This window comes from Psammomys obesus, unplaced genomic scaffold (assembly GCF_907164565.1).
Source record: "Psammomys obesus unplaced genomic scaffold, mPsaObe1.curated_primary_1811, whole genome shotgun sequence".
NCBI classification, from domain to species: domain Eukaryota; kingdom Metazoa; phylum Chordata; class Mammalia; order Rodentia; family Muridae; genus Psammomys; species Psammomys obesus.
The window spans coordinates 3,041,490-3,065,232 of record NW_026596046.1 but is presented as its reverse complement, the minus strand read 5'-3'; the positions used below and the strand labels follow the sequence as shown (position 1 = coordinate 3,065,232).

The window sequence follows — 23,743 nt, the reverse complement described above, 5'->3', positions numbered from 1 at the left end:
ACACACACACACACACACACACACACACACACACACACACACACACATGTCCATCACTACTCTCTCACATACAGCCCAGGCTTTTGTACTCCACACACCAATCCTGTGTGAATCTTTCAACATGTATGATTTCTATTCACTTTACAGAGCTGTATCTCATCTGTTGAAGCTGCATCATACAGTACCAGAAACTGGGCAGGTTACAATCAACAGAAGTATGATTTATTATACTTCTAGAGCCATAGAGTGTGTCCACAGCAGATACTACGCATCAGAGAGTTCAGATAAGGTCCCAGTGAGAAATAACATATCTGATACTGGACAGAAGAAAGCTAATTCTCCAATGGGTAGACTTATGATAAAAGAAAATATATTATGAAAGAAATAGCAAAAGACAGACAGGCTAGAGAAGAACTATAAACACTCACAGAAGTGCAGTTCTCCAAATCCCATCCAGAATGACTCCGTTTTGAGGCTAACTGCATTAAGCTGTCTATATTGCAGACTACAGAAAAACAAAGTCATCCTTACCCAGGACAATGTTTTCTGAGGCCAACAGAATCCCCAGGAAGAGCAAGAACAGAGTGTACAGAAGTGTGACTTTGCTGGATCTGAGTTTGCTTGTACCCTGTTACCTAAGCCTGTAGTCACTTCCGCTGATTTCATACTGGATGGTACTCTAAGTCTATGGCATCAGCTCTGCTCTAGAGTGAGAAACTAATAAAACAAGGGGTTGGTAGGCAGGGTGCTCATTCTGCAGTTAGATGCAATCCTCCTCTGTCATCTACCACCTGGTAAGCAAACCCCCAATTAAACCCATTCTACTCATCAAGGTTAAACTTGGATGAGTTATTCTTTGGGATGAAGGTTCCCTCAAGTTCAGACAGACATCTTTCCTGTTTCCCAGAAAAGTCATGCAACAAAAAGAAACACACATATCTTAATGATATAGATGACCAAAATGCTAGAGGAAACACTTTTTTGTGATGTGGTGCTTATGAGCCTCCTGTCTTGTCGAGTGCCAACACTCTTGAGTCTTCTTACATTCACAAAGGCTGGACATGTTGTTCCTTCTTGCATATGCGAATGCTGCTGGGCCCATGTTCCCCATTTCTGGTAATTTGAAATTCAGATTACTGTAGAGTTTTTAAAAAATTCATATTCTCCTTTTTCTCAGAACACATTCACAGTCATAGCCTCTTGAAAACATGGCTCTTCCCACTAAGAGTCAGGAGCTAGGAGCTACAAAGATGACTAAACAGTTAAGAGCATTTGCCTACTCTTCCAGCTGTTCTTTCTCTGTAACTCACATGGCAGCTCACAATCACCTTAGCTGAAGTTCGGTTCTGGGGATCCAGTGCCCTGTATGCCCTCTTCTATCCTCTTTAGGTACCAGGTACATATATACATACAGGCAAAACACTCATACACTTTTTTAAAGTCAGGGTCTGGGGACTTGCTCTCAAAGGAGGCTGCTTCAATCCTGCATATTACCAGTAGGCAAGAGCAGAAGGCTCCACCAGAAGACAGCACACAGTCTTCCCTGATTTTGTGGGACACACACACACAAACTCAGAAGGAAAGAAATCCAGCTATCCTCAGAGCTACACTTAGCGTGTTAAGCCAAAGAGGTCTCCTCTAGGACCTCCTATTAAAAAAGGTTCAGCTGATTGGTAAGCTGTAAGAGTGAGCTCACTACCAGTCACCTGAGTGAGGCATCTGGGACAGCATTGTGTCCCATGAGAAACTCTGGGCAGGAACTGTGCAGCAGACCTCCAGCTCCCTGACTCAAGCTCCCACGCAAACCAAATGGTGCTGTGGTGCCGCTCTACCGCACAGCACAGGAACTGGAATGCTGACCACAGAGAGGGCTTTGAATTGGCCTTATCACATTTGGTATTTTAGAAAACAGTTCAAGACCCAGGGCCTGCAGCCAGAACACATTGACTACAGTCCTGTAATACGCTGAGGCTGAAATCTCAATATTCACACTCAAAAATATGTTTTCTGTCCAAGGAAAGGCAGTAGATTGTACTCCACCTGCTCTGAGGAACTAATGCATTAATCTCGGAGCATCTGTCCATTCAGCAAGAAGGATAGGCTATCTTGGCAATACCTCTTTTTAAAAATTGCCACATTGGGGCTGGAGAGAGATGGCCCAGTGGTTAAGAGCACCTGCTGCTCTTCCGGAGGCCTGGAGTTCAGTTCTCAGCACTTACATGGTGATTCACGGCTGTCTGAAACCCCAGTTCCTGGGGATGCTATGCCCCTTTCTGGCCTCCACAGGAACTGTATGCATATAGTGCACAGACATACATGTAGGCAGAACACCCAGACACATAAAATAAATCCTGAAAAATAAATTAAATTTGCCAAGTGTTATAGCGATTGATAGCCAAGCCTGGCCCAGACTGATGCTCTCACTTTTTTCCCTTTAATTATACAAACTTATTTCAGCGGGACAGGTAGCTCCTTAGATACAGACTACATTCCCCAGTGTCTCTTGCAGCCACAAGTACCATCTGACTAACTTCAGGTCTGCAGGACATGAGCAGACGTGACAGATAAAATGCCTAAGTCACCAATAGGCACTTAGCCTTATTCTCTCTCTCTAATTTCCCTTCCCGTTGGCTGCTGAACAGCAATGTCTGAGGAAGTCCTATAAACCATATGTGACAGTTTAGGACTGGAAAATAAAATCCATGAAATTAAGCCACTTCTGTGTGTGGTGACTTCAGGGCAACAGGTGAGTGTCAGACTGAAGTAGCAGCTGAGCACTTTCCAGACTGTCACATGTCACCTACCTTCATTTTATTCTCATAACATTTCTATTTCCCTCTTCTGATCTCCACTTTTGAATTTGCTGTTACTTGACTGGACTCCCACTTTTCTTTACTTAACTGAACTTCTGACTCACAGCTGGCCTCCTTTGATGGCATGAGCTCTCTTGATGTGGAACCTAGACCACATAGTGTAGGAGAAAGGAGAGTACACTCAAAGGCAGATGGTCCACTTTTCATCCAGGTGGAGGGGTGGGGAGACTTACACAAGCCCTCTGTCTACTGATAAAACCTCCACCCAAATTAGCCTCCCCACAATGAAAGAAAGGGTAAACACCAGGATTCAGCAGTTCCTGGTCTGTGTTGGATAGTTTCCCCAACCCCAAATTATAAGGTCTGATCATACAATGAATGTGACTGGCCTTACGGAAACACCCTGAAAACAGAACCCGAGCCCTGCCATGTACATCTAACGTTACTGTGTGCACATTAACCAAGTCTTGGTTTTTTTCTCCCTTCCGTATGGGTTAGTAGCATCCTAACAGAGCAGCTATGAGAGTTAAATAAAACAATGTGTATCAAGTACCTCATATCTGCCTACTTCACTTGTATTACTGAGAAGACACACATCTTAACTCCATTATCACAGTAGGGTCCTCTTGACTGGTTAAATATCCCCTCCTCACTGAGTATTTGGTCCATGTATTTTGCTGAATTCCTGGTACTTAACAGAACATAGGCTCTCATATATAAATATGTCCTTGACTTCATTCTAGTCAACCTAGCACTCTTCTGGATCAGAACTGAGGCTTTACCATTAATTTTGTCATATGTCTAGCCAATGAATTGTCCCATCAAATTAATTTAAACTAAAGCTTAACTGGCACTGCTGGTAGTCTAACAGTTAAGTTGTTCAAACACAACCATCTATACAGATAAAAAGTCTCTAATGAGAACGTTACTGTCATTTCTTCATGTTTTCTCAGATAATGTTAGTAAAATGAAGTTTTGGAGACATTTAAAACTCAGAGTCTAGAGAGATGGCTCAGTGAATAAATGTGCTTGCCACCAATCCTGATGGCCTGAGCTTGATCCCTGGAACACACATGGTAGAAGCAGAGAACTGACTCTTGAAAGTTGTCCTCTGACCTCCACACTCATGGCTTGGTATGTTGAAAATGAATTGATTTTGTGATAAGGAATAAGTTATTCAATTTTTAAGGATAGAACAGAATCATAAGACTATTTCAGATGGGATGTAGGCCAGTGTCTGGCACATGCTTAACCCACATGGGGCCCTCAGTTCAATCCCTGGCGCTGTAACTACAACCTTGGTATGTTGATGAAATTCTCATTTTATAAATCTTCTTCATATGCCTACTTGTCTCATAGTGATAGTGAAAAGCACTCACATTCCTATTACAAGAGTGGCCACATTTCATCAATACAATCACTTTGGTGGCCTGTTTTAAGTCTCCTGGATCTAGCTGTCCTCAAAATACGTTAATACCATTGTCATAGTTTCTTAAAGGGAAACTACACACACACACACACACACACACACTCAACTTTAAAGAATAATAACAGTACAATTCCTTTTGAAACTTAATAAAAAGGTTCTGGCGAAATGTAATCTTAAGGGGTACACAGCTTGAGAGAGAGAGACCCCAAACAGCAGACATTAAGATGATGAAGTACCTCAATGCAGACGTGATGTATTCCTCCAGCCTTGTTCTTCTGCAGGAAGCCTGCGATTGGACTGTCACTCCCCAGGGGATGAAGCAGTTCCATCTTGGTGTTTCCCAGGTTGACAAAAACAACAGATACTCCATGTTCTGGAAGAGGGACCGCCTCACTTACCTGGGCCCCTAGAACATCCCTATAAAATGATGAGGCCTTTTCCAAATCTGGCACTGCTATGGCCACATGATTGAGCTGGCCCAGGCTCCACACAGGACTTGATGCTTGATGCAGGGACTGTGATGTGGAAAAACATCTCCCTGTTGCAGCTGCAGTTTGGACTCTCGAGAAAAACCCTGGAAAAATTGAACAGCAATTGACATCTCTCTTTTGAGAATTAATGTCCTTCTAAATTTATTTTTAAAAACTTACCGAAGGGCTGTAAAATTCACTGTTTATCTATGATGATAAATTGGAAAAACCTGTGTAAAAACTATTCACTCACTCCTCTCTGCCATGAATTAACAAGCCCTGTATCACCCAGCCCTGATGGCACAGATCTATAACGCAGGTACTCTGGAGGCAGAGGCAAGAACGGAAGGCCAAGGCCTGCTTAAGTTCAAGGCCAGCATGGGCAGATTAGTGAGACTATCTTAAAATGAAAAATTAAGAAGGCCAAGGATATACCTAAATAGTGCAGTTTTTACCTACTAATAAGCATGAGGCTCTAGGTTCAGACTACAGGGGAAAAAGGTATTTGTCTAGAATTTGAATCTAATTCTTGGGCTAGAGAGATAATTCAGAGGTTAAAGAGCACTTACTGCTCTTGGAGAGGACCTGAATTCAGTTCCCAGCACCCATGTTGAGCAGTTAATAAATACCTGTAATTCTAGCTCCAGGGGGAGCAGATGCCTCTGGCCTCCAAGGGCGCCTGCACTGATGTACACAGGCCCACACACATACGCATAATTAAAAGTAATAAAAATACATTTTAAAATACAATTCTGAGCTTCCCTTTCACTCTGAACAAAGAACACCAGTTTTCATAGTAATTTGTATTTCTGGTAACACTTAGGGCTAATTGCAATATTCAGAGTACTCAGTGACGTTTGCATTTTACGTAAGTCTGAATGTGACAATGAACAACACACACTCAATAAGAGCAGGCAATTTTCTTCCCAATCTGTACACATTTTTTTTTTCACATCATGGAATGAATTCACGAAAGGCATACCTAGGCAGTACTTTGGGTGTGTATTTTTATTTAATATCAGCTAAAGAAAACATCTAACTTCTCAGTGGAAAACAAGAGCAAAGTGTATATACCATGTTGGGGTTTCTTCTGAGGCAGAGTTTTACATTCTTTCTTTATATAATTTTGACAGAATAGAGGCAGCACTACTTTGGGCTGTGGAGAGCCCCTTTCACTCTGTGTGCTGGATAGTTTTATGTCAGACACGAGGCAGAGTCATCTGGGTTTTGTGCGTCTTGCCATTCCTCAGCGGCTGGTCCTGGGTGCTATAAGAAATCAGGCTAAGCAAGCCATGGGAGGCAAGCAGCACTCCTCCATGGCCTCTGCATCAGTGCCTACCTCTAGCTCGTGCCTTGAATTCCCTCAGTGATGGACTGTCATGGGAAGGGTAAGATAAAAAGAGCCATTTACTCCTCAAGTTGCTTTTGGTGTGGTGCTCGTCACAGCAATAGAAACCTAACTTAAGACATTCAGCAACCGAAGAAGATGATTGGATGTATATGTGTGTGTGTGGGGGGGAGGGTCCCTCCATCTGTTACTCTGCTTCCTTACTTCCTAAACACTGGGTTTTAAGATCAATACTCCACAGAATGAAAACTATATACATTATGATGTTTTCTATTCAGGCAAATAGTGAATTCACCCACTTTCACTTCTGAGTGTTGGGAGCCAGAAAGGCCCTGATAAAAGGACAAGAGGGATGTTAGTTCTATGTACTTGCCCAGGGGCAGAATTGACAAGGTCTGGGTCTGGGGCCAGAGCTAGGGCCTCAAAGGAGTTAATGTTTCAGTTCCTGGGAATCTGAATTTCTGCCCCTGAAGGGCTGTGGTTATCAATCTTAAGGCAGCTGTGTTCTCTTGGTCGATAGTGTTTGATTAAGCTTTCTGCTGACTATGGTCCAATCTCACTCTACAAATAGCACACATTATTCTGTCCTTCTTAATAAACTTCCTTGGTAGAAGTCATCAGCTTGTGCAAGACTTCTGGTCCCAGATACCTGTCTTCTATATTTTCTGATCCCTGGTCCTTCCCACGAACACCTCACCTGTTGAGACACTTACTCGGGGGACTGGGTCAGCTAAGGATGTAAAATGCTAGCTTGTCAGTGAATTGCATGAACGTTTTCCATAAACCTATTTCAATAAGGCACAGTGTTACAAATGTGTGGTGGAGTGGATGAGATCCTGAGTGAATGTGTTCTGTTGATGGGCACAGCCATGTCAAGGACCCCAGTAGTCAGACCTATGGGAATGACCAAGCCTTCCTCTGGTCCAAGTAGGAATACGTTTAGGAACAGCTGACCAATGTATACAAAATCTAGCAACAGCAGCCTCCTCCTCCCAGATGACTGAAACTGTTCCCTTACAGAGACCTCCCACCTAAAAAAGCTCACCTACCCCTTACTTGCTACATATAAAACACATGCTGAGTTTCAAGGTTGTGTTGCTGCCTCCACCAAAATGAGTATAGCCTATTCCATCGTGGTTTTCTGTATGTGCGTCTGCCCTTTCTTTATTCCCAGGTTCCCAGGATCCAGCAGTGGAGGACAATGCACAGACGATAGCAACATCTTTAGTCGAACTGCTACCCCTCCTGAAGGTACTTGTTTGCAATGGGTTCAATACAAAAAGTATTTCTAGTTTTAAGACACTGTAGATGGATAATGTCAGTGAGCTTCCTGATAGTCTGTGCTGTACGAACTTGTAGAGAAAAGCCAAATATTGTGTCCAGGTCCCACCTCTGATGTCCTACTATTAGCAGGAACTACTGGTAGGAACATACAGAAATGTCAAAGAAACAAATGACAGGATGGTCAGGTGAAAGCAAACTTTAATATCCTCTGCTCTAAGGACAACACAGACTCTGGCATGCCAAAGCAAGCCTAAGTGGCAGTTTTATCTATAGCTTCTTATCTATAATTTGGTTCACTAGAACAGCTGGTTCTTCTGATTTAATAGAAAACAAACTTTCTTTGTGAGAAAGACAATAGTATCTTTATGTCATAGTTACTAAACTTTTGATACCATCTTATATCTAGAAATAAATGGTAACTGGTTTCTCTAGAGATAAAATAACTGGTTTGAGAGAGAGAAAAAAAATCTATTTTTATTTGTTTTCTTTGATCCCTAATAACACATATTTCAGGAATGGTGTAGAAGGTTACTGTGGTATCAGTGAAAACTCAGTGACAGAGTTTACTTAAAAATGAAGGGACAGGGCCTAGAGAGATGGCTCAGAGGTTAAGAGTCCTGGGTGCTCTTCCAGAGGTCCTGAGTTCAATTCCCAGCAATCACATGGTGGCTCACAACCATCTATAATGAGATCTGGTGCCCGATCTGGTGCCCTCTTCTGGCCTGCAGGCAGAACACACTATATGCAAACAAATCTTTCTTAAAAATGAAGGGACAGGGCTGGTATGGTGGCACACAACTTCAATTCCAACACTCAGGAGGCAGAGGCAGGGGGATATCTGGGAGTTCACAGCCAGAGCTACAAAGCAGATCCAGGCCAGCCAGAACTACACAGGAAGACCTTGCCTCAAATAGCTAGCCAGCTAGGTAGGTAGACAGACAGATAAAAGGATAGGATACAAAAATAGTCAACAGGCACATCAGACACTCAGTAGCATTGGTGTTTGTCAAGGAAGACAAGAGCAATACATGGTGAAATGCACTGCTTTATGCCCAACAAAAAAGCAAGGAAAAAAGAAAGAAGTTGAAAAGCTTGTACAGTATTGAACAAAGGTAAAATGCTGTGGTTGTAATTCAATAGTTCAGCAATTACTCAAAACAAAAATTAAACACAGAATTATCACAGGACCAAATATCTATTCCTAAGTACTCAAACAAACCTGCAAATAAAAACTCAAACAAAATACATGTTCACAGCAGCAATATTCCCACAAGACAAACAATGGTCTATTACTGACACTCTAACAAGGAAGAACCTCTAAAAGATTGGACTAAATGATAAGAGCTGGACATAAAGTCATACACAGTATGATCCCACTTATATCAAGCATCTAAATTAGTTCACAGTAAAGAGGCAGGCAGAATGATGATTACTAGAGACTAGAGGGAAGAGAGAATGGGGATTGTGGTGGTCTGAATGAGAACGGCTCCCATAGACTCGTATATTTGAATGCTTGCTCCCCAGTTGGTGAAACTGTGGAGGAATGATTAGGAGGTGTGGCCTTCTTGGAGTTACGCCACTGAGGGTGGGCTTTGAGGTTTCAGAAGTCTACACCAGACCTACTGTCTCTTTCTCTCCACCCCACTTGCTCATAAAGATATGCTCTAAGCTACTGTTCCAGCAACATGCCTGCCTGCTTGCCTGCTGCCGTGCTTCCTACCATGATGGTCACAGACTTGCTCTCTGGAACTAAAGGCCCCAATAAATTCTTTCTTCTGTAAGTTGCCTTGGTTGTGGTGTCTTCACAGCAATAGAAATAAAGCTCAGACAGAGAGTAACTGCTTAATACATGTGAACTTCCTTTTGGGTTATGAAGCCATTCTGCAACATGATAAAGATGACACTTGTACAAGATCACAAATTTAACAAATATTGTACATTTTTAATAGTTACATGAACTTTATCTACAGGAGGAAGAGGTATGATTCTACAGCAAGAGTCTGTGAATAAAATCTTATAGAACAAGCAACCGGAAATAAAGAGTCTAAAATGATGCGATTCCACCCCTCTACAGTTTTATTGAGATATGATTGACAAGTATAAATCATATATGCTGAAAATTTACAATGTGATATTCTTATGCATGTATATATTATGGATTATCACATCAAGCCAAGTGTGTGTGTGTGTACATGTTCACAAAGGCCAGAAGATGAAATTATATGTTTCCTTATATGTTTGCTTTGGAGATAGTTCTCTAAATGAATCCCATGGTAACTGGCTGACTATTAGCGAGCTCTGGAGACCTGGCTGTGCTCCTTCTGCAGTGCCACAACTAGGGCGGATATGTGCAATCATACCTAACGATTTTTACATGTGTGCTGAGGATCAGCACTCAGCTCGTCACACTTGCAGCCACTTTACTGACCGGGCCATCTCCTCGGCCATCTCCTATTTTTATTTATAAAAATAAAAATATTATTTTTATCCAGACTCTTGGAAAGTCATAACTCTAGTGTTAGGTTCTCTGCTCCAGCTCAGACGGCATGACAGAGTCTCAATCCTTTGATCTTCAGAATGTTTAATTTGTCATTAAGGAAGAGTTATCTTGCACAACCATCTGTGAATAAACCTGTAAGACACTTATAGGCAAGAGGGTTAAAAACAGGAGTACAAAGATGACTACAAGATAAAAGATGGTAGCATGAAGTATCAAAGGGAGTAATGAAGAGGAAAGGTTAAATTGAGTGGGGGTAGGAGGGAAGAGGGTGAAGGATAATTAATGCTAAAGACCATATGGAAACTTACTACTGTAGAAGCTTCCATATACATATTGTGGATATTCATATAGAACACCACACACACACACACACACACACACACTTCCAACTCTGATGGGGGAGTATAGCTCAATGGCAGAACTTGGTTAGCATGGACAAAGCTCTGGGTTTGATCTCCCACATTAAACAAAATAAAAGCCCTCTGATTCATATATACTGCTCATGACTATTTCTTCATTTGGGGAACTTCTTTTCCTATAACATAGAAACAGAAACTAAACAATAAATTTTCCTTTCAGCAACCTATAAACCAGTTTATAAACCCCAATGCTGTACACTATAATATAAATAATATTATAAATTATAAATACTAGAAATATGTATTATATATATGACATAATTTAAATAGAGTTGCCTTATAATGAGGCAACAACGCCTCTGCTTGATACACCGAATAACAAATAAAAAGCCCAGTGCCAAAATGGCTTACCTCTTTTGGAGCTGTTAAGCCTAATGAGTACCACAGAGTCCCCAAACTACAAGCTAGTGCCAATGCTTTTAGTTAGCCTCCCGAACTCCTACTGCTGATGATATACCACATATTTAGGTCACAAAACACGAAGAAAACAAGCTGGTACCCACTGGAGGCTTCATCACTGTCGACTTTCTTTCAGATGCTGGAAGGTGCTATGCACACTGCTTGAAGAGTAAATTATTCATCAGTCTTCCCTAACTGTGAACCCTGACAGCTGCAATCGCCAGCTGACAAGACAGTCCCACTGATGCAACAATGGCAAAGATGTGATGAGAGTAACCACCAACTTTCTGATTGGATTTAAAGGACCTGTTCCATAAGTTGAGACCATACCCAACACCATTATAAGTAAAGAAACTGGCTAGACAGGTCATAGGCCCTACCCCTATCACACTGTTAAATGGGCATAGTTTTGAACTGACTTTTAATGACTTATCATTATACCCATAGACTAGTGCATCTCTCAACCCTCATTAGGGAAGCTTCTATTTAAGTATACGGTGATTATATACTTGAAACTTGAAACTGCTCAAGATATAGAAAATAAGGTATTGCTCAGTCTTAAATGGAGCATATATACCACATCTCCTCCTCCCAAACTCAAGGATTACTGTGGAAGAGGGGGGAAGAAAAAAATGTAAGAGCCAGAAGCAGTGGATAATAACGACAAAGAATACAGCAGTGCAGCCTCCTATCTGAATTCACAGCAGTTATGACAGCGTTCAAAAGACATACAAAAATTCAATCCAGACAAAATCCTATCATGAAAAGAGAGGTGGGCATGAAGTCCCATCTCTAGCTGAGCAGTATTGACAACTGACAGCTGGTGGGAGAGGGAGAGTCAATTTTCTTTGAGGCTGTCGCCTTGGGTAGTTTGACCACATTGCAGTGGTAGGCCACACATCTTCTTGTCTCCACCTCCCAAATACTAATATTTATAGGCTCATTTCACCAGCCCCTAACTCATCTTTCACTCTGGAATGTATCATGAGGTGTGTGGTTTTAGAAACAGTTGAAAGTATTCAAGTATTTTCTGACTGCTGACATCTTGATGGTATTAGAGACATACCTCTGTGCTTGCTTTTTGGTAAAGGAATACAAATTACAGTCTTTCTGAGCTAAAATCTGTTCTTAATAACCCTCCCACTGACAAAAGTGTAGAGATCAGTGACAGAGCACTTACTACGCATACATAAAGCTCTGGGTTTGATCTGCAGCTCACAACAAAACTATCGTGACTCACATATACAGCTTATGGCCAGTCTGTCACTTGGGGACTTCTTTTCATATACCGTAGAAGTGGAAACTAAATAATAAATCTGCCTCTGAGCAACCTCTAAACCAGCTCCACCCTCCCAATGCTGTATGCCTCAGTTTCTAGGAACCCTCCTTGTTTTCGCTAACTGCTAGGATTCATCATCTGTAGAGGACAGAATTGGAAGAGTAAAATTGGATTCTACCCTCTACCCTGTACAGACCCATGGTTTTATTTCACTGCTGTATTTATGCATCAATGCTATTACAAAATCTTGCCAAATTCATTGTCCTTCCAAACTACGTTGTGAAAGCACAAATGCTGATGTGGGAGGGCACAGTACGGTAGCACGACTTTGCCTTTTAGTCCACATGGCCATAAAATAGAGATAAAATAGAAATAATGACAAAGGTGCACTGACTACCTTTGTTATTTAATCTTTACTGAGATCCTGGAGGTTGGGTACTATGGCCCCCATTTTCAGAATATGGAATTAGGCCCACAGAGATTAGGTTCATTTCCTCGGCATCACTTAAGTGGTGAAGTAGAGCCTTGAGCCCAGGTTTGTCGGACATCAGAGTTTATTTGAGAAACTACTGTGTCAAACTCATTCCTCTGTAGCCCGTTTCCTTTTCTTTTTCTTCCATGCTGGGAGTCAAACCCCTGGCCTTGCATATACTAGACCAGTACTGCTCCATGAAACTATATCCCGAGTCCTTGACAACCCTTTGCTCCTCAACTTAAAAAGAATATATCATTTTACTTTGAGATAGAGTTTCATGTATCTTAGATTATCCTCAAACTTGGTTTGTAGCTGAGGATGAAAGTGAACTTCTGATCCTTCTCTGTCTATTTTCCAAGCGCCGGGATGACAGGTGTTCACCACCATGGTGGTTTGTGTGGGAATGAAGCCTGAATCCAGGCTTTGAGCACATTAGGAAAGCACTCTACAGAGTTACAGTCTCAGCCCAGATTCTCAACTTTTAATATCATTAGCATATATCTGACAAGCAATGCCTTCTTTCTAAGAGCTTGCAAAAGAGAATATGTGATTCTGCTTTAACATTTACAAAAAAAAAAAAAAAAAACAAAAAAAAAAAAAAAATTTTTAATAAAAAAAAAAAAAAAAAAAAAAAAAAAAAAAAAAAAACAACTTATGATGAATGAGCCAAGACGGTAGCTTACATTTGACCAGGCATATAGAAAACTTTATCAACAGGGAGTATTAGCAAAACTTCAGCATTAGCTAGTAACCAGAAAATCATTTTAATTATTGTCTCTGCCTTTTGATACAATACTCTCTCTCTTACACACACACACACAAAGTTGTACCTTTTGGGAGGAGGGGGTTAGGGCAGACAAGTGGTTTTGTGATTGGCCAGAAAGGTTAGAGGGATCCACAAAAAAACAAATTCAGTTTCAGAGCTGACTCTGAAAGATGACTAGTAGGTTTCAGCAAAGAGGAGATAGAAATTTCCAGGCAAGAAGTATAATATTAATAAAAGTCAAGTCCTCTGAACACCTCTTGAGTATGCTAGCTAGCTAAAGGATTTGCCACAAATGTAACAGAGTATCTCTGGAACGATACTGCCTTATATTTTCTTCCAAATAGAAAATCCCAGACTGAGGGTAGCAACTGCCAACACTGAAAGAAAAGAAAATGGAAGAGGAAAAAGTGAGACAGACAGAAAACTTGGGTATATGTCACCACGATTCTGCGTAACAAGAAAAGAGATAGAAGTCGAAAGAACTCAAGGAACTTACGAATCCTTCTGCTTGTTCCTTTCCCATTTATGTTTATGTCAGATGAAAAATATAATGGGGTAGGTGTGTAAAACATGATTGGACTCAGACTTTACAGGAGTTGCCACTTTGCTGGTTTCTCCTGTCTCTTACAGCGTGTTTATGGTAGCTCGAGTAGCTCGAGATTTACTGCAGTCTCTGCCTTACCTGTGCTCCTGGGTAGGTGACCTGTCTGGTCCACGTTTGCCAAGGGCAACCCAATAGCAGAGAGATGGACAATAACGACTTCCCGCGCTAAGAGAACGCAGCTCAGGGAGCCTAGCACTTCAGACCCAGCCCTTGGCCACCCGCGACCTCCCGTCCAGCGCGCCCCGCGTCCCGGAGCCCCTGACGGTGTTCGGTATTCACCTGTAGCGCCCGCAGCCAACGCGGCGGCCTTCACTACACCGTTCATGTCCTGAAGCTACTCGCTTGCACGGCGATATAGGGCGAAGTGGACAGGACTAGGCAGGGGGCGGGGACTGGGCGTGTCTAAAGCTGAAGTGGGCGGGGAGAACGACAGGGGCGGGGCGCGAGTCCGGGATCCCGAAATAACCTTGGGGAAGCTGGACTGACCGCTGCAATGAGCAGGGAGAGAGGGCAAGGGGCGGGGCGTGGGGCGTGGGGCCGGGGCGGGACCACAAGACTCAGAAGCTGACGGCAACAGAGGTCGGGAAAAACGGGGCAGTAGCGGGGCGCGAGGCCTTGGATCGTGATGACGCGGCGTGAAGCGCCTTTTTTTTTTTTTTTTTACCGTTACGTTAAAACACCTATTGTAGCGAAAGCAGAAACAGGAAGCGGTCACGTGACACCACCGTGGTTCTCTTAGGTATACAAAACAAACCATTTGGAGAAATTGCCAAGCCGCTCGAGGTAACCAATAGCTCTTTCCGGCTTTCTGCCCCACCCTCACGCATGCCCAGCAGAAGCGTTCGCAGTGCTCTAGACACCGTCCGGGTGCCGGGCCGGAACCTGCGTGTAGCGGAACCTTAGGCTCTGAGCTCCAGGTTGCGGAAGGCGTGTTTGCCGTACGGCTTCCGGCAGGCTCTCAGCCCTCGTGTGGCGCTGTAGTTGATAGCTATGGCGCCTCGCTTGTTGCGTCGACAGACCCTGGAACGGTGTTTGAGGGAAGTCAGGAAAGCCACCAGCCGACCCGAGTGCTTCCTCACGTAAGTACAGACCCAGGCCTGGGAGAGCGGCCCGCATCGCACGGGTGCTGGGCGGGCCGGCATCAGGCAACCGCCGAGAGGCTGGTAGGGAAGTTCAGGTTGCCTGACCCCAAATTCGGACACGTTTTGCTTCCTTGGCCTGTCAAACTTTTAACGGTGAAAGCGGTACACTGTAAATCTCCCACTTGTAGGCTATTGAACTAAAACAAAGCTCAGTTAATTAGCGTTTAGAGAGCCTTATGACACATGCTACCTTATTGCATGACGATTACGCCTTCTGAATTTGTGTCCTCAGTACCCAGCACTTACCTGTCATTAAGCCTTATTGAAAGTATGTACTTGTTGCGTGTCACGACTGACAGCCAAACATTAGGCAAAGCTCAGGAACCTCTCGGAAGACGGGGAGGAAGGATTGCAGGAGCCAGAGGTGTCCAGGACACCACAAAAACACGGCCCACAGAATCAACGAAACTGGGCTCCTAGGGGCTCACAGAGACTGAAGAGGCAACCTTGGAACCTGCATGGGTCTGCTCTTGGTCCTCTGCATATATGTTATGGTTGTTTGGCCTAAGGTTTTTGTGGGACTCCTATCAGTGGGAGTGAGGTGTCTCTGACTCTTGGGATTCTTTTCCTCCTACTGGGTTGCCTTGTCCAGCTTTGATATAAGGGTTTGTGCCTGGTCTTATTGCATCTTGTTAAGCTGTGTTCGGTTGATATTCCTAGGAGGCTTGCTTTTTTCTAAAGGGTAACCAGGAGCAGTGGCCCTATGGGGAGATGGGAGGTGGGTGGGAGGGATCGAGGGAGGAGAGGCAGCAATAGGGGTGTATGTATGAAAGAAGAAAAAGAAAGAAAATTAGGACAGACTTCTGCCAACCCAGCACTTCGATTAAGTTCTATAAAATTATGACTTGAGCTTATATTGCAAATCCATACTCTTAATATCACAGAGCACTGTGTCCAAAGGGCAGCTTCCCTGCCCTTCTAAGCTTACCTTTACTTTACCACTACCCAAGCTTACCTTTACTGCCCCAGTAAATGGCAGTTCTATCATTTCATTTCTTCAGATTTAGCTAGTCCACTTCCTCAATGTCTTTCTTTTCCTGTTTTTTTAAAAAAGTATTTTCTCTGATTCATTATCATCCTGTGAGTCCTTCTAAATTATATTTAGACGTAGATTTCTATTTGCCATACTCACTATCATGACTAACATAAACTTCCGTCATACTTTGGATGTTGCTTCAGCTTCCTAACAACTCTTTATTATCCTTTCTTTTCTGAATTGTAAATCAATCATTTCATCCTTTTTCTTGCAGCATTCTGTGTTCTTATTATTACTTAGAATGACAAGTTCCTGTCTCTGAATCCCTGCATGGTTTGGGGGTTGGGCTCCAGAATCTATAACCGTAGTCTCAAATTCAGCTTCCTCAGTCACACTACAGTTGTCTTGGTCTTGCTATTCTTCCCAGTGACTAAACTCAACTCTTTTTCAGGGCGTTTGTTCTAAATGCTTCTTATAATCAGAATACATGTTCCCAGATCTTTACTATATAGTCTCTTTTTATCTGTAGATCTCGTTTCAGATGTTATATCCGTAGAAAATTTTCCAGACTTATAGCCAGATGGCAATCACTTGCCAAATGAATAATAAATGAAGAGTGTATATAATGTAGCAGGGATTTAAGGCTGACTTACTGGGTATCTCCAGGTAAGTAGATGAGTAGTGATTTTCCAGCCTTTAGTCTATACAGCAAAGTCAGAGACTTATAGTTTGCCTTATCAGCAAGATACACACTGTTAGGAACCAGAATCTGTACTTGAAATTGGTGCTTCATTTACATTTTATTTTGCAAATAAGGTATGGTTTTTATTTTTTTCTTTTATTTCATAATTCTCGATGTTGTATAATTTTTCTCACTTAATCTCATTTCCCAATAGGATTCAAAATGGACTAGCATCAAACTTTACTTCTCTAACAAAAGTTCTGTATGATTTTAATAAAATATTAGAGAATGGCCAAATCTCTGGAAGTCCTTTACAAAAACTTGAGATAAACAATTTTGATGATGAACAAATTTGGCAACAACTAGAATTGCAAAATGAACCAGTCTTACAATATTTCCAGAATGCAGTTAGTGAAACAATTGAGGATGAAGATATCAGCCTTCTCCCAGAAAGTGAAGAAGAGGAGTGTGAAGAGGATGCCTCAGAGATGGAGGCTGACAGCCAGGAGAATCTAGAGACAGATTTGGAGGAGGAACAACTAACAGCCACAGATGGTGATGTTCCTAAAGGGAAGGAGAAAGCCGAAAGCTCAAGCAAATCTGACCCAAGGAAGAGTCCAGATTTCAGTGATGAGGATTCAGACCTTGACTTTGATATTGGCAAATTGGAACAGCAGACCAAGATGCAAATCAAGCCATCTGGAAAAACAAAAGAAAAGTCTGTAGTAGATGATAAATTCTTCAAACTATCTGAAATGGAGAACTTTTTAGAAAAAATGGAAAAAGAAGAGGAAAAAAAACCTGATGATGAAGAGGAGGAGGAAGATATTGACCTGTTTGAAGACATTGATTCGGATGAAGGTGAGGGAGGGCTGTTTGGACAGCAGAAAATTAAGGTAAGGATTTAGGAAAAGAAACCTTCTCTTTAAATTAAATGTTACATTTTCCCAAGGAGAAATTTATTGTGCCTCAAATTTCATGAGAGAACAAGTGAAGTATTAAAAAAAAAAAAAAAGAAATTAATTAAATTTAAAAACTGAACCAAAGGTACAAGAGTGTAAGCCTCAACAGTGGGAGGCTGAGGCAGGAAGATTATGTGTTCAAAACCAGCCTGGGCTAAATGATGAGACCCTGTCTCAAAACATTCCCCTCTCCCCAATAAATATAAAAAAGAAACAAAAAGGCCAAGAGATGCTTTTAACAATTACCAATTTGGAGTTTTATTTAACTTATCTGTTTACTTAAATAATAGTAGTTAGAAGTTTTAAGATATGGAATTGTGTAGTCCTATTTAATGTGTTATAAGTAGGTGTGTACTTTCATTCAATTCATTGTTTCAAGTGTCCTAATGGTTTTATGGTGGTTGTTAGTTTCCCTAATAACTATTTTTGGCTGGAATAGTGTTAACATTAGAGATCATTTTGTATGCGTGAATAATGTACATAGGCACATGAATGCATTTATACATTTTTCTATCTTTAAACTTTTCAAAAATCTGTTTTATTTTAGTCAAATAAAAGTTCTAGAAATCTGAAATATAAGGACTTCTTTGATCCAGTTGAAAGTGATGGTGACTCAGCCAGTGTTGTTGATGATGAGCTAGATTCAGACAAAGAAGAACTTGCTGAAGGAACGGAGGAAAGCATGTTTGAAATGTAAGCATTTCAAATCTTTCTTCAGTTTGTATGAGGAGTGGTCCCCCCACAGGTGTAAAGTATGAACTCAGAGTTGTCAAATTCATATCAGAAGTTAGACTCCAAATCTAGTAGAAGGCTCTCAGATATCGGACAGCTAAAAAATGTCTCTGAATTTCAAGGATATTGAAGATCATTTAAAAAAGAAAATTTGCGCCAGCAGGAGTAGTTTGCCTTTTATTATTTTATTTTTATTTATTTGTTGTTTTTTTGGGACAGGGTTTTTTTGTGTAGCCCTGGCTATCTTGGAACTTCCTCTGTAGACCAGGCTAGCCCCAAACTCACAGAGATCTACCTGCCTCTGCCTCCTGAGTGCTGGGATTAAAGGTGTATGTCACCACTGCCCAACTAGCCTTTTATATTGTAAGAAAGAAACTTGCATTTGAGTTTTGTACCAATAATATATATATATATTTTTTTTAAGTTTTTAAAATTTATTTTATGTGTATGAATTTTTTTTATATGTATGTTCGCATACCATATATGTGTTTGGTGCCTGCAGAGGCGAGAAAACTGTTAGCTCCCCTGGGATGGGAGATCTAGGGCCACCCAACATTTGTGAGCCTCCATGTAAGTGCTGGGAATTGAATCTCTAAAAGAGCAGCCAGTGTTCTTAGCAATCTCTCTAGCTCCTGGTGTTATTTTTTTTTTAAGCATTTTGTATCATGGGCTGATGAATAATATATTTGATGTATTAGTACTTTTGTTCTCTTTCAACATAGCCAGCATTTCACTTAAAAACAAAACAAAACAAAACAAAAAGCAAAAAAACCCCTCTCCTCCTTAGCCAGGTGTAATGGCTTATAAGTAATCATAGCACTTGGAAAGAAGAGGTAGATCTCTTTTTTAGTTGAGCCTAGTTTACCAGGAGAGTTCAAAGATAGCCAGGGATGTGTGAGGGCTGTTTCAAAAACAACAAAACAAAACGTAAAAGAAAGAAAGAAAGAAAAAAATCTGTTTCTTTTGGGCCAGTGAGATGGTTCCATGGATAAAAGCACTTGCCGTGCAAGAGACTAAGTGATCAGAATATTTGATCCCTTTAAACTCATAAAAGTTTTCTTGTGGCCTCCACATTCATATTGTGGTACACATGCCCACACATGTCATGTATAGAAAATAATAAAAAAAAATGTATTTTGTTCTTTAGAGACTTAGCAACCCTGGAAATTCTGAATATTGCATAACATTAGGTATTAAAAAGTACTTTGTAATTGGAATATTTATCTTTGTGTTTCTAGTGACTTATAGTGTTTTTCTTTTGATAACCATCATGGAATTACAGGGATGAAGATAATGACCTGGAGGATAATGAGCAACATAAAGAAGGCTTGAAAAGAGTGACCTTTGCTTTGCCAGATGATGATGAGGCTGAAGATACAAGTCCCTTAGCTGTAAAGCAGGAATGTGATGAAGTTAAATCCTCTTTTGAAAAGAGACAGGAGAAGGTAATTAGGAGTGTTGTCGTATGTTTAACATGGTAGGAACTCACAAACTAAACTATTCTTTTAAAAGCAAATTCCTTGCTCCTAAAGATTATGTATACTAAGCTAGGTATTATTGTGTATTCCTGTAAATCCAGCACTTGGGAGACAGGAGGGTTATGTCAAGTTCACGATCAACATGGGCTACATAGTGAGCATCAAACCTGCAGAGACTACATAGCCAACCTTCTCTCATAAAAGAAATAATAATAACAATCCTTCGTAGATTGTATATAGATACCACATGAAAAGCATTTTATAATTTGTATAAGTTAGTGCCTCCATTTCTTAGCCTGTTACCTTCATTTGGAGCCAGGTTGTAAAATATTTGTTTCTCTCTGCTTGTTTTCCTGACTGTGGAGTGCTTCTGCTTACCCATCCTGTGTAACTTTTCAGCTGCTCTAGGAAGCACGTCTCTTTAGTGTAATGAATGCCACACAGATGATATATATGCAACTAATTTTAATAACTTTAGTTTGGCCCTTGTCCTTTGGTCCTGTCACTTATTCATTGTAAAATTACATCACATGGAAATAAGAATATCATAATTACCTAAAGAATTGTTTTTTAAAAGCAGTTTGAATTAAGTTGAGGATTGTCACCTTGTCCCTAGAAGAGATAGAAAGTCTAAAGGAAATAGCTTTATAGTGAGTTGCTACCTTAATGTCTTCCCACCCCACTCCTCCCTACCTCCCCAAAAAAGCTTGGTTTCACGGAGGAATTATACAGACCTTCAAGAAATAAGTAATTTAGTGTTTAGTTGATATTCACATATAAAAAGTAAAGCAGAATTTATAAATGGGACTAACTAAATCTGATTCAACATGTAATTATCCACATAGTTGTTAGCCTCATTATTGAGTAGTGATCTAAGAATCCAAAAAATTTGATGAGAGCAATACCACAAAGTCAGATGGGCCTCATTTGTTTAATTCAGTATTAGGAAATTATGCACAACTCTTGTTTTAGAGATTGAGGAGAAAAAAAAAATGTGATCACTTCTAGGTATGTCAGGGAAATTTGACCAAATTTTATTTCTTTTTTTATTCAGTGAACTAAATACATTGGGTCAAGGGCTGCCATCATGGTTATTGACCCGATTCTAGAACAAGAATAAGACAAACATGTCCATTGTTACAATCCCCACTGTTACCTAACGTCTATTTTAGACTTGTTTGTGTAAAAGATAAAGAAGGCTAAAGTGAAAGCACTGTTATTTGCAGAAAATCCAGTTCAGATCTAATAGGTGAACAGAAGGGCAAATAGGAAAACAGGAAGATTCTGTAAGATAAAACTATGTGTCTGCCAATGTCTTTAAAATTGTTTACTATGGGATAGAAATGAGAAAGTTGGGATTGGAGTCAAGAGCCAGGCACCATCAAAGCTAATATTCAGAGACAAAAATTACTTTAGGGTGTAATAATTCAGCATGCTAGTGGCTTGTAAAGATTTAGATCATTTGAGTAGAACAGAGCCCTCAAAGAGACCCTGCCACTTCTGGAAATTTAGTCCATTAGTAAACAAGCATTTCAGATAACTCCTGTCTTATTTCCTAGATGAATGAAAAAATTGCATCTTTGGAAAAAGAGTTGTTGGAACAAAAGCCTTGGCAGCTTCAAGGGGAAGTGACAGCACAGAAGCGGCCAGAGAACAGTCTGCTAGAAGAGACCCTCCACTTTGACCATGCTGTCAGGATGGGTATGGGGCCTGCTGACCTGCCACATGTGTCTACTTTTGTGCTTTTTCTGTAGTTAGTTTCAGAAAGATTTTGAGAAGTGTTTATTTTTTTCCCTGCTTCTTGTTTTAAAAAAATTTGCAATCATACAGAAAAGTTGAGAAAAAATAGTGTAGTGGATATCTGTGTGCCATTTAATTCACCAATTGGTAACAGTTTGCAATCTTTGCCTTCCGTCTCCTGTTCATCTTTGTGATGATGTATGCCATTTCCCCATCACTAAAAAGTAATTTTCAGAGGCTGAAAAATGGCTGTGTTGTTAAAAAAACAAAAACTTGTTTTGTAAGCATGCAGACCTAAATTAAGATCGCCTGTCCACACACAAAAGGCTGTAATCCTAGTGCTGAAGACGCTGGAGAGAGCTGACCAACTAGTCTGGTGGAATTGATGTCTTAGGGCTAGTAAGCCGGAGGGCATTCCAATAAGGTGTGCAGTGTTGGCTTCTGGCCTCCGCATGACACGTACGCATGTGTGCACATGCAGCCTCTCACACAGGAGAGTGAGGGTGTCCTAGGGCTTTGGGATGGGAGTGTTGTCATTTACCATATCCATTCAAGTTTTATGGTTCTCACACTTGGAGGAACTTCAGAGGGCTCACTGAATCCCAGATGGACCAACAGATACAGGTGGAATGTTTGCCTAGGATGCTTGAATTCCTGCATATGATCCCTGTGATCCCTTATTCTGCGGAATCCAGGCATGATGGCCTCTGCTAGCACTTGAGGTAAAAGCAGAAGTGTCAGAGGTCCAACAGAAGTTCAAAATCATCCTTAGGTTACTTGGCCAGTTTGAGGCCCAGCCTGGGCTGTGTGAGACACAGACATACATACACGTACACACACATACACAAAGGGAAAGGGAGAATTTTTTTCTGTAGAAATAAAATATAAACTTATTTGAACTTTTTTCCCTCCTTTCCCCCCCCCCCCCCCCCCCCCCAAAAAAAAAAGGGTCTCTGTGTAGCCCTGGCTATTCGAGAATTCACTCTGTAAACCAGATTGGCCTTAGCTACCTGCTTCTGCCTCTTGAGTGCTGGGATGAAAGGCTTGTACCACCACTCCCAGCTTTGAACTTAATGGATACAAGAAAGAACTTGATGAGATAGCCAGGGTTTGCAGTTTAATTGTGAACAGTTTGGTGAACTGTGGCAGGATCCAGGCCTAAATAGAATCCAGGCCTAAATTGGTTATAGAACACTATAACCAATTCTCCACTGTCTGATTAGAAGGTGTATGGTTGGCCTACGAATTTGTATTTTTAGTAAGTTCTCTGGTGCTGCTTATGTTGTGGGTCTGACAAAGATTTGCAAATACCTGGTCTGCTTTGTATTTTTCTAAAGAACATGTGTTGTGTTTCTTTTAGCCCCTGTAATTACAGAGGAAACTACCCTTCAGCTAGAAGATATCATTAAACAGAGGATACGAGATCAGGTCAGTAAGAATTGAATTTTAATTTAATGTTAACCGCAATTTTTAGAAATAATGCTTTGTTAATTTGTACTTGATCCTCTTGGCTTTAAAGCCCTGAGACTGGACCACAGGTATTTTCACCTTCACTGTAGGGCATTGCTCTTTACTCACACCCAAGAAAGCAGCATGCCTGATGGGAAGAGTGGCCAGTATCTTCTCTCCTGCATCTTGTTGACTGGGGGACAGTAGAGCTAAGGATGGACATCTGGCTTGCTGTGGTCATACCCAGGACCCTTCCTCAGTCTAGGCACAGTATCTGCTGTAGTAAATCAAGGTGGATCTTTTCAGATGTTAATGAACTAGCAAAAAATTTTGGGGTGTTGATCTGGTTTTTTAAGCTTAGAATAAAAATAGGCATTATGTAACAAGTACAGTAAGAGACTTCCTTAATCTGTCTAAATGGAGGAGCCAGAGCAGATGATACTGTATGAGAGTACCTTAAATTTTAGAATAAAGTACAAGAACTAGGTTTATTTTATTATGTGGTAAGATGGGCTGGAGAAATGGCCCTAAAGTAAAATAAATCTAAGGGCTGGTGGTGTGCCTCTGTTAGAACCTTTGCTTGGCATGCGTGAGGCTCTGGTTCAGTTCCTAGCAAATGGTGACAAGGAAATTAAAGTTGGTAACCAAGAGAAAGACTACTTTAAAACAAAATTGGAGAAGATTAATTTAAAACAAATATTTGGCTATAATGTCCTCTTTGCTCTTCATCGCTTTATTATTTGTGACTTAGAAAAAAAAATCTTTTTTTTTTTTTTTTTTTTTTTTTTTTTTTTTT

The 23,743-nt window shown here is 41.0% G+C and overlaps 2 protein-coding genes across 2 annotated transcripts in view; one reads left to right on the top strand and one right to left on the bottom strand.

Annotated features, from left to right (window-relative positions):
- Mcee (methylmalonyl-CoA epimerase) overlaps positions 1 to 14,211 on the bottom strand; it is a 26,123-nt gene extending 11,912 nt beyond the window's left edge. The window contains exons 1-2 of the mRNA XM_055623604.1: positions 14,066 to 14,211; positions 4,479 to 4,816 (exon numbers count right to left, since the gene is read on the bottom strand). Of these exons, the coding sequence (XP_055479579.1) occupies positions 4,479 to 4,816; positions 14,066 to 14,111 (384 nt within the window). The 5' untranslated portion in view covers positions 14,112 to 14,211. The remainder of the gene's footprint in view (positions 1 to 4,478; positions 4,817 to 14,065) is intronic.
- A 257-nt stretch (positions 14,212 to 14,468) lies between these two features.
- Positions 14,469 to 23,743, top strand: part of Mphosph10 (M-phase phosphoprotein 10) — a 16,430-nt gene continuing 7,155 nt past the window's right edge. The window contains exons 1-6 of the mRNA XM_055623222.1: positions 14,469 to 14,865; positions 16,801 to 17,482; positions 18,096 to 18,241; positions 19,563 to 19,725; positions 21,318 to 21,459; positions 22,859 to 22,926. Of these exons, the coding sequence (XP_055479197.1) occupies positions 14,777 to 14,865; positions 16,801 to 17,482; positions 18,096 to 18,241; positions 19,563 to 19,725; positions 21,318 to 21,459; positions 22,859 to 22,926 (1,290 nt within the window). The 5' untranslated portion in view covers positions 14,469 to 14,776. The remainder of the gene's footprint in view (positions 14,866 to 16,800; positions 17,483 to 18,095; positions 18,242 to 19,562; positions 19,726 to 21,317; positions 21,460 to 22,858; positions 22,927 to 23,743) is intronic.